A 22,768-nucleotide genomic window follows, 5' to 3' on the forward strand; every position below is an offset into this window, starting at 1 on the left:
AGCTACTAGATTGCTAGCTACATGATCCTGTTGTGTGTCTGTCTCCATCCCTCCCTCCCCTCCTCTTCTTGGTCTCACAGATACCCAGCAGTCCTGGACCTCGCTTTCCTCCCTTACATTCAGCTCACCACTCCCAGGTAACAAAGCAGTGACCTGTTTTGTTTTCGCTACAGGAATAGATAAATGAGAAAGGCTTGCATGGATTTTTTGAAATTACAGTATAAGATCACAGGGAAATCTTCTGTCACTTTGGCTCTGCATATTCTGAGCGGTGTGTGTGTGTGTGTGTGTGTGTGTGTGTGCCTGCCTGCGTGCGTGCGTGGGACTGTGTGTGTGTTGGCAGTGAAAAAGAGCCCTGGTTTGTTGGAGGTGCAGCCCCTTCGTCCCCTCCAGAGGAACAGCAGCTTGGACCTGGACCAGGAGGATCAGTGTGTTCTGACACCGGTCACCCACGTGTCACAGTGAGTCTGTTTCCCTTTCAGTCTGTGGTCTATCACCCACGTGTCACAGTGAGTCTGTTTCCCTTTCAGTCTGTGGTCTATCACCCACGTGTCACAGTGAGTCTGTTTCCCTTTCAGTCTGTGGTCTATCACCCACGTGTCACAGTGAGTCTGTTTCCCTTTCAGTCTGTGGTCTATCACCCGCGTGTCACAGTGAGTCTGTTTCCCTTTCAGTCTGTGGTCTATCACCCACGTGTCACAGTGAGTCTGTTTCCCTTTCAGTCTGTGGTCTATCACCCACGTGTCACAGTGAGTCTGTTTCCTTTCAGTCTGTGGTCTATCACCCGCGTGTCACAGTGAGTCTGTTTCCCTTTCAGTCTGTGGTCTATCACCCGCGTGTCACAGTGAGTCTGTTTCCCTTTCAGTCTGTGGTCTATCACCCGCGTGTCACAGTGAGTCTGTTTCCCTTTCAGTCTGTGGTCTATCACCCGCGTGTCACAGTGAGTCTGTTTCCCTTTCAGTCTGTGGTCTATCACCCACGTGTCACAGTGAGTCTGTTTCCCTTTCAGTCTGTGGTCTATCACCCACGTGTCACAGTGAGTCTGTTTCCCTTTCAGTCTGTGGTCTATCACCCACGTGTCACAGTGAGTCTGTTTCCCTTTCAGTCTGTGGTCTATCCCCACCGTGTCACAGTGAGTCTGTTTCCCTTTCAGTCTGTGGTCTATCACCCACGTGTCACAGTGAGTCTGTTTCCCTTTCAGTCTGTGGTCTATCACCCACGTGTCACAGTGAGTCTGTTTCCCTTTCAGTCTGTGGTCTATCACCCACGTGTCACAGTGAGTCTGTTTCCCTTTCAGTCTGTGGTCTATCACCCACGTGTCACAGTGAGTCTGTTTCCCTTTCAGTCTGTGGTCTATCACCCACGTGTCACAGTGAGTCTGTTTCCCTTTCAGTCTGTGGTCTATCACCCACGGGTCACAGTGAGTCTGTTTCCCTTTCAGTCTGTGGTCTATCACCCACGTGTCACAGTGAGTCTGTTTCCCTTTCAGTCTGTGGTCTATCACCCACGTGTCACAGTGAGTCTGTTTCCCTTTCAGCCTGTGGGCTATCACCCACGTGTCACAGTGAGTCAATTACATAATGACATCATCATAACCCTGCTCTCGGATTGGTCCCTTCATAATGACGTTGTCATAACCCTGCTCTGTGATTGGGCCTTTCATAATGACATCATCATAACCCTACTTTCTGATTGGTCCCATCATAATGACATCATCATAAACCTACTTTCTGATTGGTCCCATCATAATGACATCATCATAACCCTGCTTTCTGATTAGTCCCATCATAATGACATCATCACAGTGAGTCTGTTTCCCTTTCAGTCTGTGCTCTATTTCTAGCCTGAGCCTCAGATACTGTAACAGTGGTTGTACGGTGAACCGAGCTCTCTTGATGATGACTAACTTTGTCTGATACTTGAAGACTTAGCTCCCTGAGGACACACACAGACAGACACAAAGACGCATGCGCACACACACACACGCACGCACGCACGCACACACACACACACACACACACACACACACACACACACACACACACACACACACACACACACACACACTTACATAATATGTGTATCATGGGCATCGTGAAAGCCACTGTGATACAGACCTCTGTGAGAAAAGTGGTGTAAATGGGGCTTAGTTCCTGTCCCTGAAGGCTCCATACTAAACAGTGGGGTAATGGGTCAGGCTGGCTATTGCATGCAGGGGCATCATTACCTGGGACCCTCTCTCTGCCCCATTGCCTGCTAAACCCCTTGAAACCAGCAAGGCCCCATTAAACAATGCTCCTTACTTAAACAAGCAGGGACCACTGTGTCCATGCCTATTCACTTTCTATGCATATTAGACTGATTTATCCTTCACCAGTAAGGTATATCATTGGTTGATTGGGGCCTGTGACTCCAACAATGGGTGGCTACTGGCTAGTCGCTATAGATGCAGGCTTATTATGGGTAGATTTTGCTCAGATGACACAGCAGTTATTTGAGATCTTCCTACTGGCCTTTTAATGTTTCTTGCATGTGTTGTATTTTCACCAACAAGATAAGGTTTCAATTTGTTCCTGTTTATCTTTATCCTGATTGCAGTGGGTAGCTCCTTTCTTTCCCATCATGGGAGGGCACTGTAGAGGTCATGAATGGCAGGCAGCTACTGTACAGTTCCCTGGTAGATAACAGCCAAGATGACTCCACGATCTTTAGCACAATGCTAGCAGGGGAGGGCGGCCATTTTGTGATAGTGCTGCTGTTTGTAGGTTGAGTTAAGACTCCCCTCGGTCATTGGCAGCTACTAGTATGAAGATAGAGAAGCACCAACAGACATTCATAACGTGCCAAATCATCAAAGATGTTAACTCATCTTGGTTGTTTTTGGCCTAAAAAAGTAGGATGAGTCAACATTGCTTGCCAGAGATCCTCATCTAGCATTGTGATGGCCAGAGTCTCAGCTGCTCTGAGATCAGAGAGAGAGGGAGTGGCTGTTTAGACCAGGGTGTTGACACTAGTAATTACATGACCTTTTCCTGTCACTTTCAGCTCCTTTGATATGCCTTCCTTGTTGTTGTCCCCAACAAACAAACAAACAGAAAGACAGACAGACAGACACAGTCCAGACCCCCAGAACCACACTACCAAGGTCATTTCTCCTCTTATCACCCAAGTGTCACTTCGGTGAAAGAGGGGGAGAGACGGAGAGAGAGTTAGAGAGAGGGGGGGATTGTATCCATGGGTGTTTGTCTAGGCAAGGGGATAAAGTTAATGCATCGTCTTCTAGGTTTAGGCTTGGTGTGTCTGGTTGTCTAGGCCAGGGGATAAAGTGCATGCATCGTCTTCTAGGTTTAGGCTTGGTGTGTCTGGTTGTGTAGGGCTGGTAAGACTACTGCAAGAGTGCAGGGACGACACAATGAAATAGACTATTAGTTACCATCCCAGTCACTCTCTTTCCATCTGTCTCTCAATTCCTCTTTCTCTATGGTTCCCCTTCTCACTCCTCCCCAGATCAAAGTGGCATGCCGCTGGCTCCCTCACTGTTCTATCAGGGTGATGAGGCCTGACAGACACATGTTCTATCAGGGTGATGAGGCCTGACAGACTACAGGTTCTATCAGGGTGATGAGGCCTGACAGACTACAGGTTCTATCAGGGTGATGAGGCCTGACAGACTACAGGTTATATCAGGGTGATGAGGCCTGACAGACACAGGTTATATCAGGGTGATGAGGTCTGACAGACTACAGGGTCTATCAGGGTGATGAGGCCTGACAGACACAGGTTATATCAGGGTGATGAGGCATGACATACTACAGGTTCTATCAGGGTGATGAGGCCTGACAGACTACAGGTTCTATCAGGGTGATGAGGCCTGACAGACTACAGGTTATATCAGGGTGATGAGGCCTGACAGACACAGGTTCTATCAGGGTGATGAGGCCTGACAGACTACAGGTTCTATCAGGGTGATGAGGCCTGACAGACTACAGGGTCTATCAGGGTGATGAGGCCTGACAGACTACAGGTTCTATCAGGGTGATGAGGTCTGACACCCTACAGGTTCTATCAGGGTGATGAGGCCTGACAGACTACAGGTTCTATCAGGGTGATGAGGCCTGACAGACTACAGGGTCTATCATGGTGATGAGGCCTGACAGACTACAGGTTATATCAGGGTGATGAGGCCTGACAGACTACAGGTTATATCAGGGTGATGAGGCCTGACAGACTACAGGGTCTATCAGGGTGATGAGGCCTGACAGACTACAGGTTCTATCAGGGTGATGAGGCCTGACAGACTACAGGTTATATCAGGGTGATGAGGCCTGACAGACTACAGGTTCTATCAGGGTGATGAGGCCTGACAGACACAGGTTCTATCAGGGTGATGAGGTCTGACAGACTACAGGTTCTATCAGGGTGATGAGGCCTGACAGACACAGGTTCTATCAGGGTGATGAGGTCTGACAGACTACAGGTTCTATCAGGGTGATGAGGCCTGACAGACTACAGGTTCTATCAGGGTGATGAGGCCTGACAGACACAGGTTCTATCAGGGTGATGAGGTCTGACAGACTACAGGTTCTATCAGGGTGATGAGGTCTGACAGACTACAGGTTCTATCAGGGTGATGAGGCCTGACAGACTACAGGTTCTATCAGGGTGATGAGGCCTGACAGACACAGGTTCTATCAGGGTGATGAGGCCTGACAGACTACAGGTTCTATCAGGGTGATGAGGCCTGACAGACACAGGTTCTATCAGGGTGATGAGATCTGACACACTACAGGTTCCCACTAATGGATGCTAAGTACCAGGACCAGCCACCATTTAGTTAAAGCACTACTCTGAACATAGTTTTTACAATGACACTCAAAGACAGATTCACTTTATCAGAGGCAAATGACAGAGAAATTGAGCTTAAACATCAATGTTTCTGAGCCACATACATGTATATTCATCAATATATTTATTTTTATTTACAGTATGTTACTGACTGGTTGAATAAATGTTGTTTCCACGTAATTTCAACAACAAAAAATGTTATGTGATGACGTTGAATCAACGTGGAAAACTGATTGGATTTGCAAAAAGTCAACATAAGGGAATTTAGTATTTTTCACCCAAAAGTTTACCTAAATCCAATGACAACTCAACCAAATGTAAATCAAAAGTAGATGTTACACTTTTGTCTGTGCCCAGTGGGCAGTGATTGCTGATAAAGAAGCCTCGGGATAATCAGCCCAAACTCTCTGCTGGAAGTGTAGTCTGTAGGGAATGGCCCCGTCTCAATCTGCCTCAATCTGTTTATTCAGAAGAAATGAGGCCGGTGTTCAATTTAGGCAGCGTTTATGCAGACCCACCCTGACACTCTTCAGCTGCAGAATGACCCACATGCTGTAGGGCAGGGATTCTCAACTGGAGGTTTTGAGTGGGTCATTGGTGTCTGCAGTATTACTTTAGTGTGTTGTTGAAAACAGGATGAATATTTTTGTTCTGTACTGGCTTCCTTCTTTTCACGCTGTCATTTAGGTTAGTATTGTGGAGTAACTACAATGTTGTTGATCCATCCTCAGTTTTCTCCTATCACAACCATTAAACTCGGTAACTGTCTTGTTTACATTTTAAAATTCCGGCTGTAACACAACAAAATGTGGAAAAAAGTGAAAGGCTGTGAATACTTTCTGAATACTACGCTATAACTATCACTCATAGCCATCTCTCTCACGCAGGCTACAGGAGACCCACAGAGCAGCTATCCAGGTGATCCTACGGATGCGTTACTTTGTCGCCAAGAAGAGATTCCAGGTGGGTACGTTTGTAGGAGTGTTGTTGACCAGCAGATCGATCCACTGCATTGACAGAAAGCACTACCTACATTCTGATATAGGCTACCACACCCGGGTTCAAATACTATTTCAGGTATTTCAAATACATTTCAAAACAAGTATTCAGATAACCTTTATTTGAAAAAGCAAGTAGTTGAATATTGGAATGTATTTGCAAATACACTTGGAAAGTATAAAACAAACTCATTGACTCAAATGCATTTAACCCATGCTTTTGAAAAAGGTATTTGAAACAAGTATTTGAAAGTACTTTCAAATACATTTTGGTCGACAATTTGGTTCGTACAAATAACCATCCAAATCCTCAAATAAAAGTACTTGTTTTTGGCTGTTCATTAGAAAATACTCAAATACACAGAAAAAAGTATTTAAATAACAAATACTCAAATACACAGAAAAAAGTAGTTAAATAACAAATACTCAAATACACATGTATTTGAACCCAGGTCTAAAGGCTGCTGCTATTTCAGCTCTTTCCTCCTTCCCTCTCTATCCTAACACCATTACAATCCACTCCATACATTCAGACGTTCCCCATTCTTCCCTCCTCTCTCACCCCCCTATCCTGGTTCTGTCTGGTTGCCCTCAGCAGTCAACACACAGCATATCCTGTTTAGCAGCAGGCTGTTAGCCGCAGACTAGCGCTAGGTAGCGCTTGGGACAATGATGTCACGCTGATGACTGTTTACCCTCCTCTTAACGGGTCTGCCTGTCCTGACGTCATCTTAACGGGTCTGCCTGTCCTCACGTTGGTGTAACTGTTTGCCTTCCAGACAGGCTGCCTTGATCAAGTCACACTGGGACTCCAGGACAAACAGGCAGCTTCACACGGCTATCTGAGCGGTGTTGCAGAGCTCAGCCGAAAACAAACAGAGTCAATCAATGAAGAGACTCTTCCCTCAGACAGAGTTGTGTGTTTGCCTTGGTGTCTGTGTGTGACTGAGTTCTCAGTCGTGTGTGTGTTTGGGGGGGGGGGGGTGACGACTGTGTAGGGGGGGCGGAGTGACTGTGTGTGTGTGGGGGGGGGGGGGGGACTGTGTGTGTGTGGGGAGTGACTCTGTGTGTTGGGGGGGGCTGACTGTGACTGTGTGTGTGTGTGCAGAATGTCTTTATGTTTGGTGTGAAGTAGAGGTGTTTGATCTGGTGACACATATATATATATATTTGGAACACCATCTACTGTGATGCTGTGTTGAAGTACAGTAACGCCCTCATCTGAGTCCACGTCAGTCGAGGCCTGAGTTCAGCTGAGGTAGCTAGTCTACTCTGCTGGCTACAGGCCCACTGCTGCGCTGCTCTACCCTGTTAGCACACTGCACGGCACGCACTCAACAGAGAAATTGACTCTACAGTCAAACACACCTAGTGGCTGGCTCATGAATGATAGATTGTCTGTTTATGACTGAGAAAAAACACTCAAAGTGGGTTAACACCATGAGGGTTTTAAGTCATAGTTCTCAGATTAAAGTGGGTTAACACCATGAGGGTTTTAACTCAGTTCTCAGCTTAAAGTGGGTTAACAAAACAAGTGTTTTAAGTCATAGTTCTCAGATTTAAAGCTGGATATGTAACTTTTTGGGGCGTCTGTGTATTCTCTTGACTGCTTTCAATCATTTTGTGTGCGAGTGGTATGACTGTCTTTGATGTGCTTACATCGGATAGAGATCTTTTCAGATATTCTCTCTAGTCTCCAACTCCAACTTCTTTTCACAAACTGTGCTAGAAAGTCTTCTTTTACAAGATGGCAGCTTTTTGATCTGTTGAGTTCTTTTTGAGTTTTTAACACTGTGTGTTCTGCAGCAAGCGCGTAAGCCCTATGATGTGCGAGATGTGATCGAGCAGTATTCCCAAGGACACCTGAATCTCATGGTGCGCATCAAGGATCTACAGAGGAGGTGGGATGCATCTCAAACTCTCATGAGTCCCATTCATTTGAAATTGATATCAAGGCCTTTATGCGGGTTAGCTCATCCATTGCAATTAACTCACTGATAAAAAGTGCATATGACTTGCACACTACAGACCCACTGGGCACAGACGTCCGTTCAACGTCTAGTTTTGATTTACATTTAGTTGAGTTGTCAACTAATGTGACAAATCCATGCCATTGGATTTAGGTTAAAGGTTGGGTTAAAAAAAGACGAATGTCCTTACGTTGGTGACTTTTTGCAAAACCAATTAGTTTTCTACGTTGATTCAACATCATCGCATTGATTTTTTGGGGGTTGAAATGACATGGAAACAACATTGATTCAACCAGTTTTTGCCCAGTGGCGATGCAGTCTTTTTTTTTGCCACACTCGTCTGTGTCAAAATCCACTGAGATTGATTTTTTACTGCAATAAATTGAAATATCACCAGGGAAATTACATTATTTGTGTCCGCCTTTCTCTCACAGAATTTGACCCAGGTGAGTGCGGCATGCTATATCTCTGATGTGACTGCACCTGTATATAACCCAATGCACTGCATTCAATGTTTTTAATTCTCCTCTAGACTGGATCAGTCTCTAGGGAAGCCGACCCTGTTCCAGACTAGCTCAGGTAAACAGTTCCAGTCGTTCATTTCATCGTAGAGGGGCTGGACACAGTGTGCTATATCTCTACTGTAACTTACAGCATCTTAGAGGGGCTGGACACATTGTGCTATATCTCTATAACTTACAGCATCTTAGAGGGGCTGGACACAGTGTGCTATATCTCTATAACTTACAGCATCTTAGAGGGGCTGGACACAGTGTGCTATATCTCTACTGTAACTTACAGCATCTTAGAGGGGCTGGACACAGTGTGCTATATCTCTATAACTTACAGCATCTTAGAGGGGCTGGACACAGTGTGCTATATCTCTATAACTTACAGCATCTTAGAGGGGCTGGACACAGTGTGCTATATCTCTATAACTTACAGGATCTTAGGGGGGCTGGACACAGTGTGCTATATCTCTATAATTTACAGCATCTTAGAGGGGCTGGACACATTGTGCTATATCTCTACTGTAACTTACAGCATCTTAGAGGGGCTGGACACAGTGTGCTATATCTCTATAACTTACAGCATCTTAGAGGGGCTGGACACAGTGTGCTATATCTCTATAACTTACAGCATCTTAGAGGGGCTGGACACAGTGTGCTATATCTCTACTGTAACTTACAGCATCTAAGAGGGGCTGGACACAGTGTGCTATATCTCTACTGTAACTTACAGCATCTTAGAGGGGCTGGACACAGTGTGCTATATCTCTATAACTTACAACATCTTAGAGGGGCTGGACACAGTGTGCTATATCTCTACTGTAACTTACAGCATCTTAGAGGGGCTGGACACAGTGTGCTATATCTCTATAACTTACAGCATCTTAGAGGGGCTGGACACAGTGTGCTATATCTCTATAACTTACAGCATCTTAGAGGGGCTGGACACAGTGTGCTATATCTCTATAACTTACAGCATCTTAGAGGGGCTGGACACATTGTGCTATATCTCTATAACTTACAGCATCTTAGAGGGGCTGGACACAGTGTGCTATATCTCTATAACTTACAGCATCTTAGAGGGGCTGGACACAGTGTGCTATATCTCTATGTAACTTACAGCATCTTAGAGGGGCTGGACACAGTGTGCTATATCTCTATAACTTACAGCATCTTAGAGGGGCTGGACACAGTGTGCTATATCTCTATAACTTACAGCATCTTAGAGGGGCTGGACACAGTGTGCTATATCTCTACTGTAACTTACAGCATCTTAGAGGGGCTGGACACAGTGTGCTATATCTCTATAACTTACAGCATCTTAGAGGGGCTGGACACAGTGTGCTATATCTCTACTGTAACTTACAGCATCTTAGAGGGGCTGGACACAGTGTGCTATATCTCTATAACGTACAGCATCTTAGAGGGGCTGGACACATTGTGCTATATCTCTATAACTTACAGCATCGTAGAGGTGCTGGACACATTGTGCTATATCTCTACTGTAACTTACAGCATCTTACATCTCATGTTGTTTCTTGTTACGTCTTCTTGTTTCGCTGCTCTATGACTTGGACCATGATGCTCCTGGGGCCAAAGACAAAGCCAAAGACAAAGGCACCAACACCATCGGCTCCAGACTCAACAGGATGGAGGACAAGGTAGGATGTTATACCATGTTACGCCCTCTGCTCGATGAACAGAGTATGGATACTCATCAACAGGTGTCACTATAGAGTCAGAAGACATGTCCATTCAATTTCTATTGTGCCTTTACCAGATTTCAAAGCCCTCCATTTTGTGCCACCTTACCCCACCGCCAATGTTAAGCACCCAACTCAGTGACACACGGCAGCCATTTTGTGCCAATTCACTCTACACCGACACAATCAGTCCCCTAATGATATCCCAAAATAGAAGGAGTTGACACCTTTCAAGTTTTCTATTGGTTTTGGCTTTCATTAAAACTATTTTGATCATTTAATGAGTGATGATAATGGCTTGGTTTGTTTTCCCAAGATGAAAAGGATTTGGTGATTTGCCTGAAGAAATACGGATAATGAGAACATTAGAATAAACATTTCCATTTTCCGCCAAAACAGACAATAAAATTGTCACGGTTAACTAAGCCAGAACCCAGAAGCAGACCAGGACAAGGTACGTAGATACAAAGGTGAGTGTTTATTACTAGATTCCGAGTGAGGCTGAATAATCCAGGGAACAGAGCGGGTGGCGTGGATGGGTTGTTGAGGTGCAGTGCAGTGGTCGGTGCCCAAAATCAGGCAGAGGTTGGGTGAAGGTTCGGGTGAGAGAATGCAGACAGAACAAAACGGAGGTCAGTACACAGCAAGTCAAAAAGGTGCAAAACAACAAAACTAACACTACTGGCTCAGAGACTGATACGCTAACAAACATACTGTTCATGGCTAACGATCCGGCAGGAACTGGATGTTGGGCACAGAGCCTAAGAAGGGTGATGATCAGGACCAGGTGTGCAGATTGCTGATGGGATGCAGGTGCGGAAAACCAGAGTGCCTCCCGGAGCGTTCCCGAACCCTCGGGAAACTGGAGATTACGAGCAGGAACACTAGTCACCAGACAGGACCCGACTCAGACCGCCGGGATCGTCACAGTACCCCCTCCGGAAACGCCACCGGGCGGACTCCCGGCCAGGATGGAGGCGGTAGAAGTCACTGATGAGGTCTGCATCTAGGACCGCTCGCGCCGAATCCAACTCCTCTCTTCGGGCATACCCTCCCAGTCCACGAGATACTGGAACCCCGGCCCCGCCGTCTGGAATCCATGATGCGACGCATCGTGGAGGGGACCACCTCCGATCATCCGAGGAGGAGGAGGAGGAGGCGGAGGAGGCAACAGAGGACTGAGGAAGACAGGCTTGAGGCAGGAGACATGAAAGGTGGGATGGACTCTGAGCGTCCTCGGTAGTTTGAGTCGAACCGCCACTGGATTGATCACCTTCTCCACCACAAACGGACCAATGAACTTCGGTAACAACTTCCTAGACTCAGTCCGTAACGGAAGATCCGCGTGGCCACACCAAACCCCTATCTCCGACCGTGGTAAGGTGGGAGCGGGAATCGGCAAGATTCGCCTGGAGCTGATACCGGTCCGAAACTCTAAGGAGTGCCTTTCTGGCCCGATGCCAGGTCCGGTGGCAACGCCGAATATGGGCCTGAACAGAAGGCACTGAGAGCTCCTTCTCCTGAGAAGGAAACAGGGGAGGTTGGTAGCCATACAGGCACTGGAAGGAGACATCCCAGTGGCAGATGTAGGAAGAGTATTGTGGGCATACTCAACCCAAGGCAACTGAGAGACCCAGGTGGGGGTGTGGAAGAGACCGACAGCGTGAGCGTTGATTCCATCTTCTGGTTGGCTCTCTCCGCCTGACCATTGGATTGGGGGTGAAAACCAGATGTGAGACTGACAGTAGCTCCAATGGCCAAACAGAAGGACTTCCAGACAGCAGAGGTAAACTGAGGGCCACGGTCGGGAAACGATATCACTGGGCAAACCGTGGACCCTGAAAACCTCCCTAACCAGGATCTCGGACGTCTCCGAGGCAGAGGGAAGCTTGGCAATTGGCACAAAGTGGGGCGAACTTGCTGAATCTGTCCACGATAGTCAGAACGACCGTGTTCCCCTCAGAAGCGGGCAACCCCGTGACGAAGTCCAGGGCCAGATGCGACCATGGTCGCCGGGGAATAGGAAGGGGGGTGAAGTAGTCCAGAGCTGGGCCGGCGATTGGTACTCTTATTCTGCGCACACACTGGACAGGCAGCAACAAAACCCCGAGTATCCTCGGCCATCGCAGGCCACCAAAAACGTCTGCGCGAAGAAACGCCATTGTCCGAGCCACGCCAGGGTGACAAGCCATCTTGCTGGCGTGGGACCATTTGAGGACAGCAGGACGAACCGACTCAGGCACAAACAACCGACCGGGTGGACCGTTACGGGACCGGGCTGAGTCGGCGCGCCAGCACCTCCTCCTCAATCCTCCACATAACTGCTCCCACGACGCAGTTCGGGGGAGGATTGTCTCGTGTTGACCCACTCTCCTCCGTCTCGGAGAACATCCGGGACAAGGCGTCCGCCTTGCCGTTCTTAGATCCAGGTCGGAAGTCAGGGCAAACTTGAATCGTCCGAAAAACAACGCCCACCTGGCCTGACGGGGAGTTGAGACGTTTAGCCGATTGCACGTAAGCAAGATTCTTGTGGTCAGTCCAGACAATAACGGTTGCTCCGCCCCTCCAACCAGTGGCGCCACTCCTCCAAGGCAAGTTTCACCGCGAGAAGCTCCCGGTTACCCACATCGTAATTCCTCTCCGCAGGCGAGGCGACGAGAGTAGTAGGCGCAGGGATGGAGTTTACTGTCCGTGGAGCATCGCGGCGACAGGATGGCGCTAACTCCCACATCAGACGCGTCCCACTTCAACGACGAACTGACGGGCCGTGTCCGGTTGAGAGAGAATCGGTGCGTTGGTGAATCGCCTCTTCAAATCCAGAAACGCTCGATCCGCCTCCGGATTCCACTTGAAGGTCCTGATGCTGGAAGTCAAGGCAGTTAACGGAGCGGCCACACGGCTGTAATCCCGGATGAATCTGCGGTAGAAATTCGCAAACCCCAAAAATCTCTGGAGCTGCAATCTCGTACCGGGCTGGGCCCATTCCAGAACCGCTCTAACCTTCTCCTGGTCCATCCTAATCTCTCCCCTGGAGATGATGTACCCGAGAAAGGATGTCGTGTGGGCGTGAAACTCCGACTTCTCGGCCTTCACAAACAGGCGATTCTCCAACAATCGCTGCAGAACCTGCCGGACATGCTGGACGTGGTCGGAAGGTTCCTTCGAGAAGATCAGAATGTCATCCAGGTAAACAAACACAAAGAGACCGATCATATCTCTCAGGACGTCGTTCACCATACTTTGGAATACCGCTGGAGCATTGGTCAGTTCAAACGGCATCACCCGAGACCGGTGACCCATCGGTGTATTGAAACCCGTCAACCACTCGTCCCCCTCTCTGATCCGGGACCAGGTGATACGCATTGCGTAGGTCTAGCATGGTTTTGAACACCGTAGCACCCTGTAAGGAGTCGAAGGCAGAACTCATCAAGGGCAGGGGATACTTGTTCTTGACCGTGATGTCATTCAACCCCGATAACAATAATGGCCGGTCAAGAGAGCCATCCTTCTTACCCACAAAGAAGAATCCTGCCCCCAGGGGTGATGACGAGGACGAACGAGACCAGCAGCTAGGGACTCCTTGATGTAGGTCTCCAACGCCTCACGTTCAGGTCGGGAGATACTGTATAACCTTCCCTTGGGGTAGACAGCTCCAGGGACCAGGTTGATGGCACAATCATATGGTCGGTGGGGAGGGAGTGACAGAGCCTTCTGCTTACTGAAAACTTCCCCAAAATCGTGATATGTCTCGGGAACCAGGGACAAATCTGGGGGTTTAGCCTCAATCACCTGACTGGGAACCGAATGGGGGCAGGCAGTCTTGAGACAGTTAGCATGACAATCAAGGCTCCAACTCGTTACCTTGCCCGTCACCCAATCGAGGACGTCGTGGGTTCCTTCAGCCAGGGGTATCCAAGGACCAGAGGAACATGGGAAGACGGCAGAATGAAGAATGAAATCATCTCAGAATGATTCCCCGACAACCGCATCTTAACGGTTCAGTCCTCATCGTGATACGTCGCCAGACTACTGCCGTTCAGAGTGGTCGCTTCAATGGCTTCCGGCAATTGCTCCTTGGAAAGCCCCAGCTGTTCCACCAACTCGGCATCAAGAAAGCTTCGATCGGCACCTGAATCGATAAAAGGCGTTAAGCGCTAAGCTCTGATTCCTGTTCACAAGGGTAGCCCGGAAACGGGGGTCTGACAGAGGTACTGAGAGGTTGAAACTGGCTCGCTAAAAGTCCTCCCAACTTTAGCGAGCCGGGCAGTTTGACGACCGCCGGGAACAAGTGGAGATGTAATGTCCCGAGCTACCACAGTAGAGGCAGCAGTTGGTCTTACGTCTATGTTGACGCTCCTCCTTGGTTAACCCGTGCCGCCCCACTTGCATGGGTTCAGAATCGGGAGAGAGGACCTCTCCACTAATCCATTGTGGTGGAGAATGATCGACGTGTTCTGGTCCACCACCCGACCCGACTGGGAACTGAGAAGCTGATCGATTGGACGGACCCCATTGCTTCTCCCCCTCCTTCGCTCTCGGACTCGATTATCCACCCGAATAGACAAAGCTACCAAGCTGTCCAGGTCACTAGGCTCCGGATAGGAGATCAACTCATCCTTGAGCTGCTCCGACAGACCCTGGTAAAAGGCCGCTTGCAGAGACCTCCTCGTTTCCACCCACTCTCCACAGCCAACGTCTTGAACTCGATCACGAAGTCGGGCACGCCGCAGTTCCTTGGCGAAGCGAAAACAGGCGCCTAGCTGCGTCCCTCCCTCGGACGGAATGGTCGAAGAGCTTCCTCATCTCGGCCGTGAACCCCTGGTATGAAGCCATGCAGGGATCCTGTCGTTCCCCCAAACGGCTGAAGCCCACTCCAGCGCCGACCACGCAGCAACTCAATCACAAAGGCTATCCTAGCCTTGTCTGTGGCATAAGAGTAGGGCTGTAGATCGAACACTAGTCCACACTGCATAAGGAAGGAACGGCATCTTCCCAGCTCTCCCTCATACTTATCCGCGCCGGAACCTTGGGCTCACGGATGGACACAGCTTCAGAAGCGGCAGGCGAGATGGGTGAAACCGGTGAGTGGATCCTCCACCGGACACTTGCGTTGGTTCTGGACCTCCGTCAGACCGGTAGAAAGGTTCCGAACTGACAACGCGATCTCCTGTAGTACCGTGCTATGATGGCCCAACATCTTCTCCTGCTGGGTAATAGCATGGCGAACAGAGTCCAGGTCCGCTGGGTTCATTACTGGCCGGATCGTTCTGTCACGGTTAACTAAGCCAGAAACCAGAAGCAGACCAGGACAAGGTACGTAGATACAAAGGTGAGTGTTTATTACTAGATTCCGAGTGAGGCTGAATAATCCAGGGAACAGAGCGGGTGGCGTGGATGGTGGGGTTAGTTGGTGCAGTGGTTGGTTGGTCGGTACTGGCTCGGCAGCCGCCGCACCATCAGGCAGAGGTTGGGTGAAGGTTCCGGGTGAGAGACTGCAGACAGAACAAAACGGAGGTCAGTACACAGCAAGTCAAAATGGTGCAAAACAACAAAACTAACACTACTGGCTCAGAGACTGATACGCTAACAAACATACTGTTCATGGGCTAACGATCCGGCAGGAACTGGATGTTGGGCCAGAGCCTAAGAAGGGTGATGATCAGGACCAGGTGTGCAGATTGCTGATGGGATGCAGGTGCGGAAAACCAGAGCGCTCCCCGGAGCGTTCCCGAACCCTCGGGAAACTGGAGATTACGAGCAGGAACACTAGTCACCAGACAGGACCCGACTCAGACCGCCGGGATCGTCACAAAAATAGACAAAGTATCTATTAATTATATTATATTGGTCTGTACAGTATTGACTTTTCTGTTTGTCCATCTACTTACAGATACAACACATGGACCAGATGCTCAACCAAATCGCAGAGTCCCTTGCCCAGCTGTTGTCTGGGACGAGCCAGGGGCAGGGGCAGGGGGACATGGGGGGAGCACAAGGGCAAGGTAGGAGGAGGAGGTCACAGGGTGGGGCAGGTGTCCCCAGCCAGGATAGCCTACCCAGCTACGAGCAGCTCTCCACCGCGACCCTCCATCCGTCCCTCAACCCCAGCCTCAGCCAGGACAAGAGCTCCTGAATCGACACTCCATCCGTCCCTCAACCCCAGCCTCAGCCAGGACAAGACCTCCTGAAGCGAGCCTCCATCCGTCCCTCAACCCCAGCCTCAGCCAGGACAAGAGCTCCTGAATCGACCCTCCATCCGTCCCTCAACCCCAGCCTCATTCAGGACAAGAGCTCCTTAAGCGACCCTCCATCCGTCCCTCAACCCCAGCCTCAGTCAGGGCAAGAGTTCTGACTGAGGAAAACGCCAACACCTCTTTCCTGCTTTCTCTCTTTCTCTTATTCTGAGATCAGTGTTCTTCATAATAATGAACCCAGCTGTGTAGTGCTAGGGCAAAAAAAACTGGGCTGGGCCCAGGACCGAGTTTGGGAAACCCTGCCCTAGACAATAACATTTAGCAACTCTTGGAGGACAATGGAATTAAATAACACATCTTCTTTATTGTTAAAAGTAGAACCAACACGTTTCAGCTTTTGGCCTTCTACTTTAAACAATAAAAAAGATTATTTAATTTAATTCCATTGTCCTCCAAGAGTTGCTGAATCTCCTCTCCACTTCAGTTTGCTCCTCAGTTCTTTCACCTTGGTTGGAAAGCGAGGTAGCGGTAGTGATCCCTTCCCTAGAAAAGAACAGTGCCTTAGCCTACAGGACAAGCCAGCTAGACACTCAGACAGGCCATGCACTAATTAACTATTTTTCTATATCCTGGATAGGATTATGTTTCTGAATTCTAATTTAGTGCAATTGGCAATGTTCCAGTGACCTTTTCTTGGAAATGTGAGCAAGTGCCATATTCAAACTCTTTCGCCTCAATCAAAAGGAAATATAAGATTCAAGTGTATATATAAGATTATTCCAGCTGTGTAAGAGTATTGGAATGTTACAATATCAAAAAGTAACGGTAGTATTCTGTTTGATTTAAGTGATATGTTTATTAGAATTGAAAGCACACACTTCAGTAGAAAGTGTTTTGATGGTGAATATGGATGTGGATGTGGAATGATGTCCATACTAAAAGCAATCACTTATAATAACACAATGTGTTTTCAAAAGTTCTCAGTGTATGTACCTTCAAAATATCACTTATAGTAACACAATATGTTTTCAAAAGTTCTCCATGTATGTACCGTCAAAACGTAAACTAAAGTGTTGGAGCCGGGGTGAGGGCTTCTATGTAAAGCTTCAATGCAATCAAACTGTGTAGCTATCCTGTTTTATAAAGACTTTTCATTGACAATAAATTAATGTGGCAAATATCCATAACTTTTTGGGGTGATGGTCAAACAATTCTGTTTAGCCATGGTTCTTGCATCATTCATTAATTGTAGATTACTACATCAAAGTTAGGTCATATCAATGTCACTTTGGAAGCTGTATATGGAATGTGCCTTGAAGGGCTATAACATCTATGAAACCTTGTCCTATCCCTATAACCGTAACCTTTAAAAACCACAACATTAACCCCCCACACCCCCACCGATCCCCAGAGGCAGACTGTCCATTCCATTAAGACCAAAGGGAGGGAAGAGTTAATTGCACCTAGATCCCCCTTCCCCACTCATGTCTTGGGCCTTGGGGGGATGGTAGATGGAAGGACCAGTGGGCCCAGTGGCGTGGCTAATACCAGAGCTTTGGACAGATGACCTCAGCTGCAGCAGATGGTGACCTCATCCCGCTTGCCTTCCGGGGATCCTTCCATTCCTTCAGTAGTAGCCACACAGATAAAAGACCAGATGACCATCTGGGCCCTGCCTGCCTTCTGCCTGGGTGCTCATGACAATAGCACCCCCTCTCTAAGTGTGGTGTATAAGTGTGGGGGTCTTTGTGGCAGTCATTGTGGTGCTTTTGGAGGTGGGTGAGGGGAGAGGAGAGAGGGTGTTGCTATAGGGACACTGCTGGGTTCTATTGCTTTGGTTGACTGTTCCTACTGGTCATTGTGCGAGTGAGTCAGTGTGATAAGGCGGGCTTCGTGTTCTGGCAAAGAAAGAGGAAAATGATGACTGATGATGGTGATGGCTACTATGTTTCAATGTTGGTCGATGTTAGATTCAGAATGGTCTTCATATTCTGGGTATAGCGACAGATAAACCCCTATGCTACTACACTAGCTGGCATTTGAATCAACGACATGTCAAGAAACATTTAAATATCTTGTCTAGAGTAAGTCAGTGATGTAGAGGGAATGTGATGCTCTGCTATTAACATGACCTATTGAACCTAGACAGAAAATGTTCCTGCATTAAGCTCTCCTGAGGTCGTGATAGAATTCCGTCAATGTTTGACTTCTTAGTAGGCCCTGTTCATTAAATCTCGCGACCATTCTGTCCTAGCTTAAAATGGGCCTGTACAGTATTAATACATATATGGGCTTTCATCCTTTTGATTCCATTACAATGACAACTGTTACAGTGCAGACTAAACTATTGCCAATAAAAGCCGACGTATCCACGTGTGGTGTGTTATATACTTACCATCTCCCCTACAGGCAGATCAACTCTGTCACTGCATCATGCACTGGACAAAAGGAGAGAAACTAAAAAGGTTACATCATGAAGAGAATTCTATCAACAGTGGGTCTGCAATGGCGGACCCTTGGGACAGATTTAATGAATAATGTTGATGGTAAAATTGCCTTGGGGGGGTGGTAAACCATCTGTTTCTGGAGAAAAGTACAAGGAAAGTGCACTACTCCTGGCAGAATTCATTCAATTCAAACTACTGCAGGTACAAACTATAACCTTGACAACGCCATTAAATATGGAACCAAAATGAACTAGGAAATTCTGTGAAAAAAAGTCAATAACCAATATCATATACCACTACTGTGTACTAGACTAGTTGATTCGTTTGTCATTAGAGTCTAAAGACTTATCTGAAATAAAGAAAGTGTATAAAGAGAAATATTGTATGAAGATAAATATATCTAAATTTATAAAGACTAATAATTGTTTATGTCAGTGTAGCCTATAGGTCTTAATAGGTTAAGCCTACAGATAGAATAAAGGGTTAATAGAGTTTGGAACTAAAAATAAACATTTGAATGGGTTTCGGCACGAGGAGTAAGGACTTTTTTTATTTTATTTTATTTAACCTTTATTTAACCAGGTAAGCCAGTTGAGAACAAGTTCTCATTTACAACTGCGACCTGGCCAAGATAAAGCAAAGCAGTGCGATAAAAACAACAACACAGTTACATATGGGGTAAAAAAACATAAAGTCAAAAAATACAATATAAGGATAATACAACGCATTTGACAGAAAAAAAAGAATGTAACTTTGTGAGGAAGAACATGGGGGGTCGGGGAGCGTTCATTTAGCCACCAATCCGCATTTGCAGGTGAAAGAAATGGCACACTCTTTCTCCGCATGTCCCTTCTTCCATGTCGCAAGCCCTGATACCAGATGGCCACTTAAATTCTTTAGGGTATTGTTATTTTCTTGCTGTATGGCCAATCCTTGAGACGTGCGAACCTTGAATTGTCACGCAAATCTCCCATCCTCCCACTGCATAATTTTTATGCGCGCATGGATCTATTCGGTCCTATTACACACTATTTTTGCACGATTGCTATTGCATTCCACTATTGACTTGTAAGTATATGTATGTACATGACATTTCCATATAGTCACGCTTACTCGTTATTCTCACAATAAAACTATTATTAGGTTACATATAATTATCCGACCAAATTTGATCAATTTAATTGTGGTTTATGTATTTATGTCAGTCTATTTGATAGGGACCGTTAGGTCAACAAAGTTGACACATTAAATCATCTTTACGGTCAGACCTAGGTTAAGATTTTTTTTAAATGTATTGCACTTCTAAACTTTTATTTATTTTTATACCAGATGTATTTACTTTAGAAAAGGTAACTCATCAAATAGGTGCACCTGCCATATAATGGTTGGCCATCTTCATAGCCTGTTATTATTGAAAAGCGAAAGCACTTGGAGTTAATACTGAATTCGAAAAGAAACGACAATAATTTCTGTAAAAGTCCCTGTATATGCCTAGGCCTAGTCAGTCGGAAACCCCCCACATTGGTCTCAAATCGGAAATATGCTTATATGCTGAATGGATGAGTTGATTTGCATATCGACAACGAGGGGTAATAGCATCTCCGATGGTAATTAGGCTAGTGTGTCTGCGGGACTTTATGTGCGCAACACGGTGACTCCATGCGGAATTACGCGCAGCAAGTGAAAGCTCGTGATTGGTATATCAACCAAAAAGGCATAATGCAGGCTGATTTTTTTTTTCTTGAACAATGCCCACGGACATAACATAGTCATATAGGCATTCAGTGTAGGGCTAGTCTATAGGCCTACTGCTGCTACAATTTGTAGAGGCACTCTTCAATTGATGTGCTGTCAAATGGAATGACTGCTGCTCCTATTGTTTCTCTAGTGTGTGAGGGGTGTGCAATGGGCAGGTGGTGTCCCCCGTTCACCTCGTCAACACATTGATAGACGTTTGAGGGGCTCACTAATGCAATAATAAAAACGAGCAGAATGCCAACAAAATGTAAACTAAATCGTTTTAATAGTATTTTTTCGCGGATACAATTCAACAGACATTAACAATATCTCAGAAAACTTATTTGAATTAAACAAAAATTAAATACAGTTGAAACATAAATAAAATAAATAAAACAATATTTTAAATAAAAGAAGACATAAAATAAAGACTGTTACTTTGGCATAAACATAGGCCAACATATTTTGGACGGTTACTCCATCTTCTTTTGTCCAAGACAGACAATAATAATAGCAAAAAAGGCAGATAGCCTAATTTGTCACATACGTTATGGTATTATTTGTCCGCGTGGTTTATCGAATTATTTGAGCTTTGCGTGGCGTTTGTTCAAGTGGAATTGAGAGGGAAGAATTGTGCTGGGTGCTCTTCATCTCAGACGTTGATTTTCTCCTCCTCTTTGGGAAAAAATCTGCGGGGAAGAAGCGTAGAATGGTTAGCCTTCAGTTCATATTAGAGTCAATCATACGAGAACATCAACATTATGTAGTCGGCAAGCCATTAAAACGAGTTGCTTATTACGGAGTTATATATCGTTACCAAGAAAATGTATAGACCTACCTGTAATTTGAGTGACGTTGACTGCACGTTCATAAGATGTTGTCATCGACCTCTTACGCCGAATACACGGTGTTGGTTTGGAGTTACATTTCCTCGTATTGGGGGAATTGGACCAATTCTCTTGGTTAACTTCGTTGGAACAAAGTGCAGTCGGTTCCCAGTCTGATAGAGGGGTTTGGTTGAGGCAACAACCACACACATTATCAGTGACAACCTCTGAGGGAAAGTCTGTGTTTGATGTCACAACCTGAACCCTCATGCCTCCAACTTTCCTCGACTCCTGGTAGAAGGCTGGCGTTGAGTCCGCTGACATCCCTTCCCATTCGTAACTCCCGGGAATTGGTGTGTCTGTCTCGAAGTGGAAGTTCCATCGACGCTGGTCTCGTTCAGAGATTTCCCTCAGCTTCGCCTTCAACTCGCGGCTCAGCTCGTCATGGTCGATGGGTCCAAATAAGTTCCGACAAACGCTTGTATGGCGATTGAGAAGAGTCGCTCTCTGTGCCACCGGGCTCTCCAAACCAGTTGGTGTCTGAAAGTTTGTCATGACGTCCAGTAATATGTCCAGTCTTGAAGAAATACGAAATGGATGCACACTGGCTGTTTGTCCTGTCTTCAATGTAACTTCAACTGCGACTACTGCCATTCTGTGGATGTAGGTAGGCTATTTAATGGCCCGAAGATACCGCCTATGTAATGGACGGGCTTGCTTATTGGTTGTCCCTTGGTTTATTCACGCCCCCTGTCTTATTACGCTGCTTGCTGGGGGGTATTTGGAATGGCGCCAAATGAGGTTGACTTTTTGCCTCCTTGCAAGGGGTTTAATGATGTAACCTTTCTGCACAGCAGGAGGGATGGCAGCCTACATATTTCTGCTGTTTAGGGCTGGATTCAATCCGTATTGTCGAAATCGCAGAAGATCCGCGTTATAGCTGGATTGGAATTTAAAGGCAATGAGCGGAGACTGAATTCATGGTAAACCCTGCATATGTCGGCTCAATTGGAAGTTACCTTTACATTTCAATGCAGATCTTCTGCGATATTTCCGCGATACGGATTGGATCCAGCCGTTAATAAATTGGGCTATTTTATAAGGTTTCAAACCGTGTAGGCGGATACCTTTTAACAAAATAAGACAACTTTGCTTCGAAAATGTGACATATCGTCAGTGGAACAGGTAGACAACCAATAGGTTTCAGAACATTATATGAGGTTATTTGAAGCCTGTTCAAATGATATAGGCGAGGATATGCTTATCAATATACTGGTTATTACCAGTATTTATTACACTACATTATTAATAACTGTAGGCGTTTCAGCCTATCCAAGCTGAAGGACAGTTTGGAGAAAGAAATATCAATTGAAAACTTGGATGGATTCCAGCTGAAAATTGAGTGGTGTCGTGGCCTATCAAAAGGGGTCCATCGGGCTCTCCCAGAAGTTTGGTTGGTGCATAAAACCCGTAAATTCAGATGAGCAAAAATGTGTGATGGGTCCGCAAACAAAAATATGTCACATAAAGCTTACTTC

General features: G+C 46.6%; 2 protein-coding genes across 2 annotated transcripts in view; one reads left to right on the top strand and one right to left on the bottom strand.

The window, feature by feature from the left end:
- Nucleotides 1-17,384, top strand: part of kcnq1.1 (potassium voltage-gated channel, KQT-like subfamily, member 1.1) — a 39,723-nt gene extending 22,339 nt beyond the window's left edge. The window contains exons 12-18 of the mRNA XM_045211129.1: nt 81-137; nt 344-461; nt 5,733-5,808; nt 7,650-7,744; nt 8,346-8,392; nt 9,922-9,983; nt 15,916-17,384. Coding sequence (XP_045067064.1) covers nt 81-137; nt 344-461; nt 5,733-5,808; nt 7,650-7,744; nt 8,346-8,392; nt 9,922-9,983; nt 15,916-16,158 — 698 coding nt within the window. The 3' untranslated portion in view covers nt 16,159-17,384. The remainder of the gene's footprint in view (nt 1-80; nt 138-343; nt 462-5,732; nt 5,809-7,649; nt 7,745-8,345; nt 8,393-9,921; nt 9,984-15,915) is intronic.
- Nucleotides 17,385-20,667: 3,283 nt separating this feature from the next.
- cdkn1ca (cyclin-dependent kinase inhibitor 1Ca) lies at nt 20,668-21,869 on the bottom strand. Its single transcript, XM_041876372.2, has 2 exons — nt 21,242-21,869; nt 20,668-21,092 (listed from the first exon to the last, which is right to left on the bottom strand). Exons 1-2 carry the CDS (start codon nt 21,783-21,785, stop codon nt 20,977-20,979), a joined length of 660 nt encoding a protein of 219 aa, XP_041732306.1. The 5' UTR covers nt 21,786-21,869; the 3' UTR covers nt 20,668-20,976.
- Nucleotides 21,870-22,768: the final 899 nt, after the last annotated feature.

Source organism: Coregonus clupeaformis, chromosome 35 (assembly GCF_020615455.1).
Source record: "Coregonus clupeaformis isolate EN_2021a chromosome 35, ASM2061545v1, whole genome shotgun sequence".
Lineage (NCBI taxonomy): Eukaryota > Metazoa > Chordata > Actinopteri > Salmoniformes > Salmonidae > Coregonus > Coregonus clupeaformis.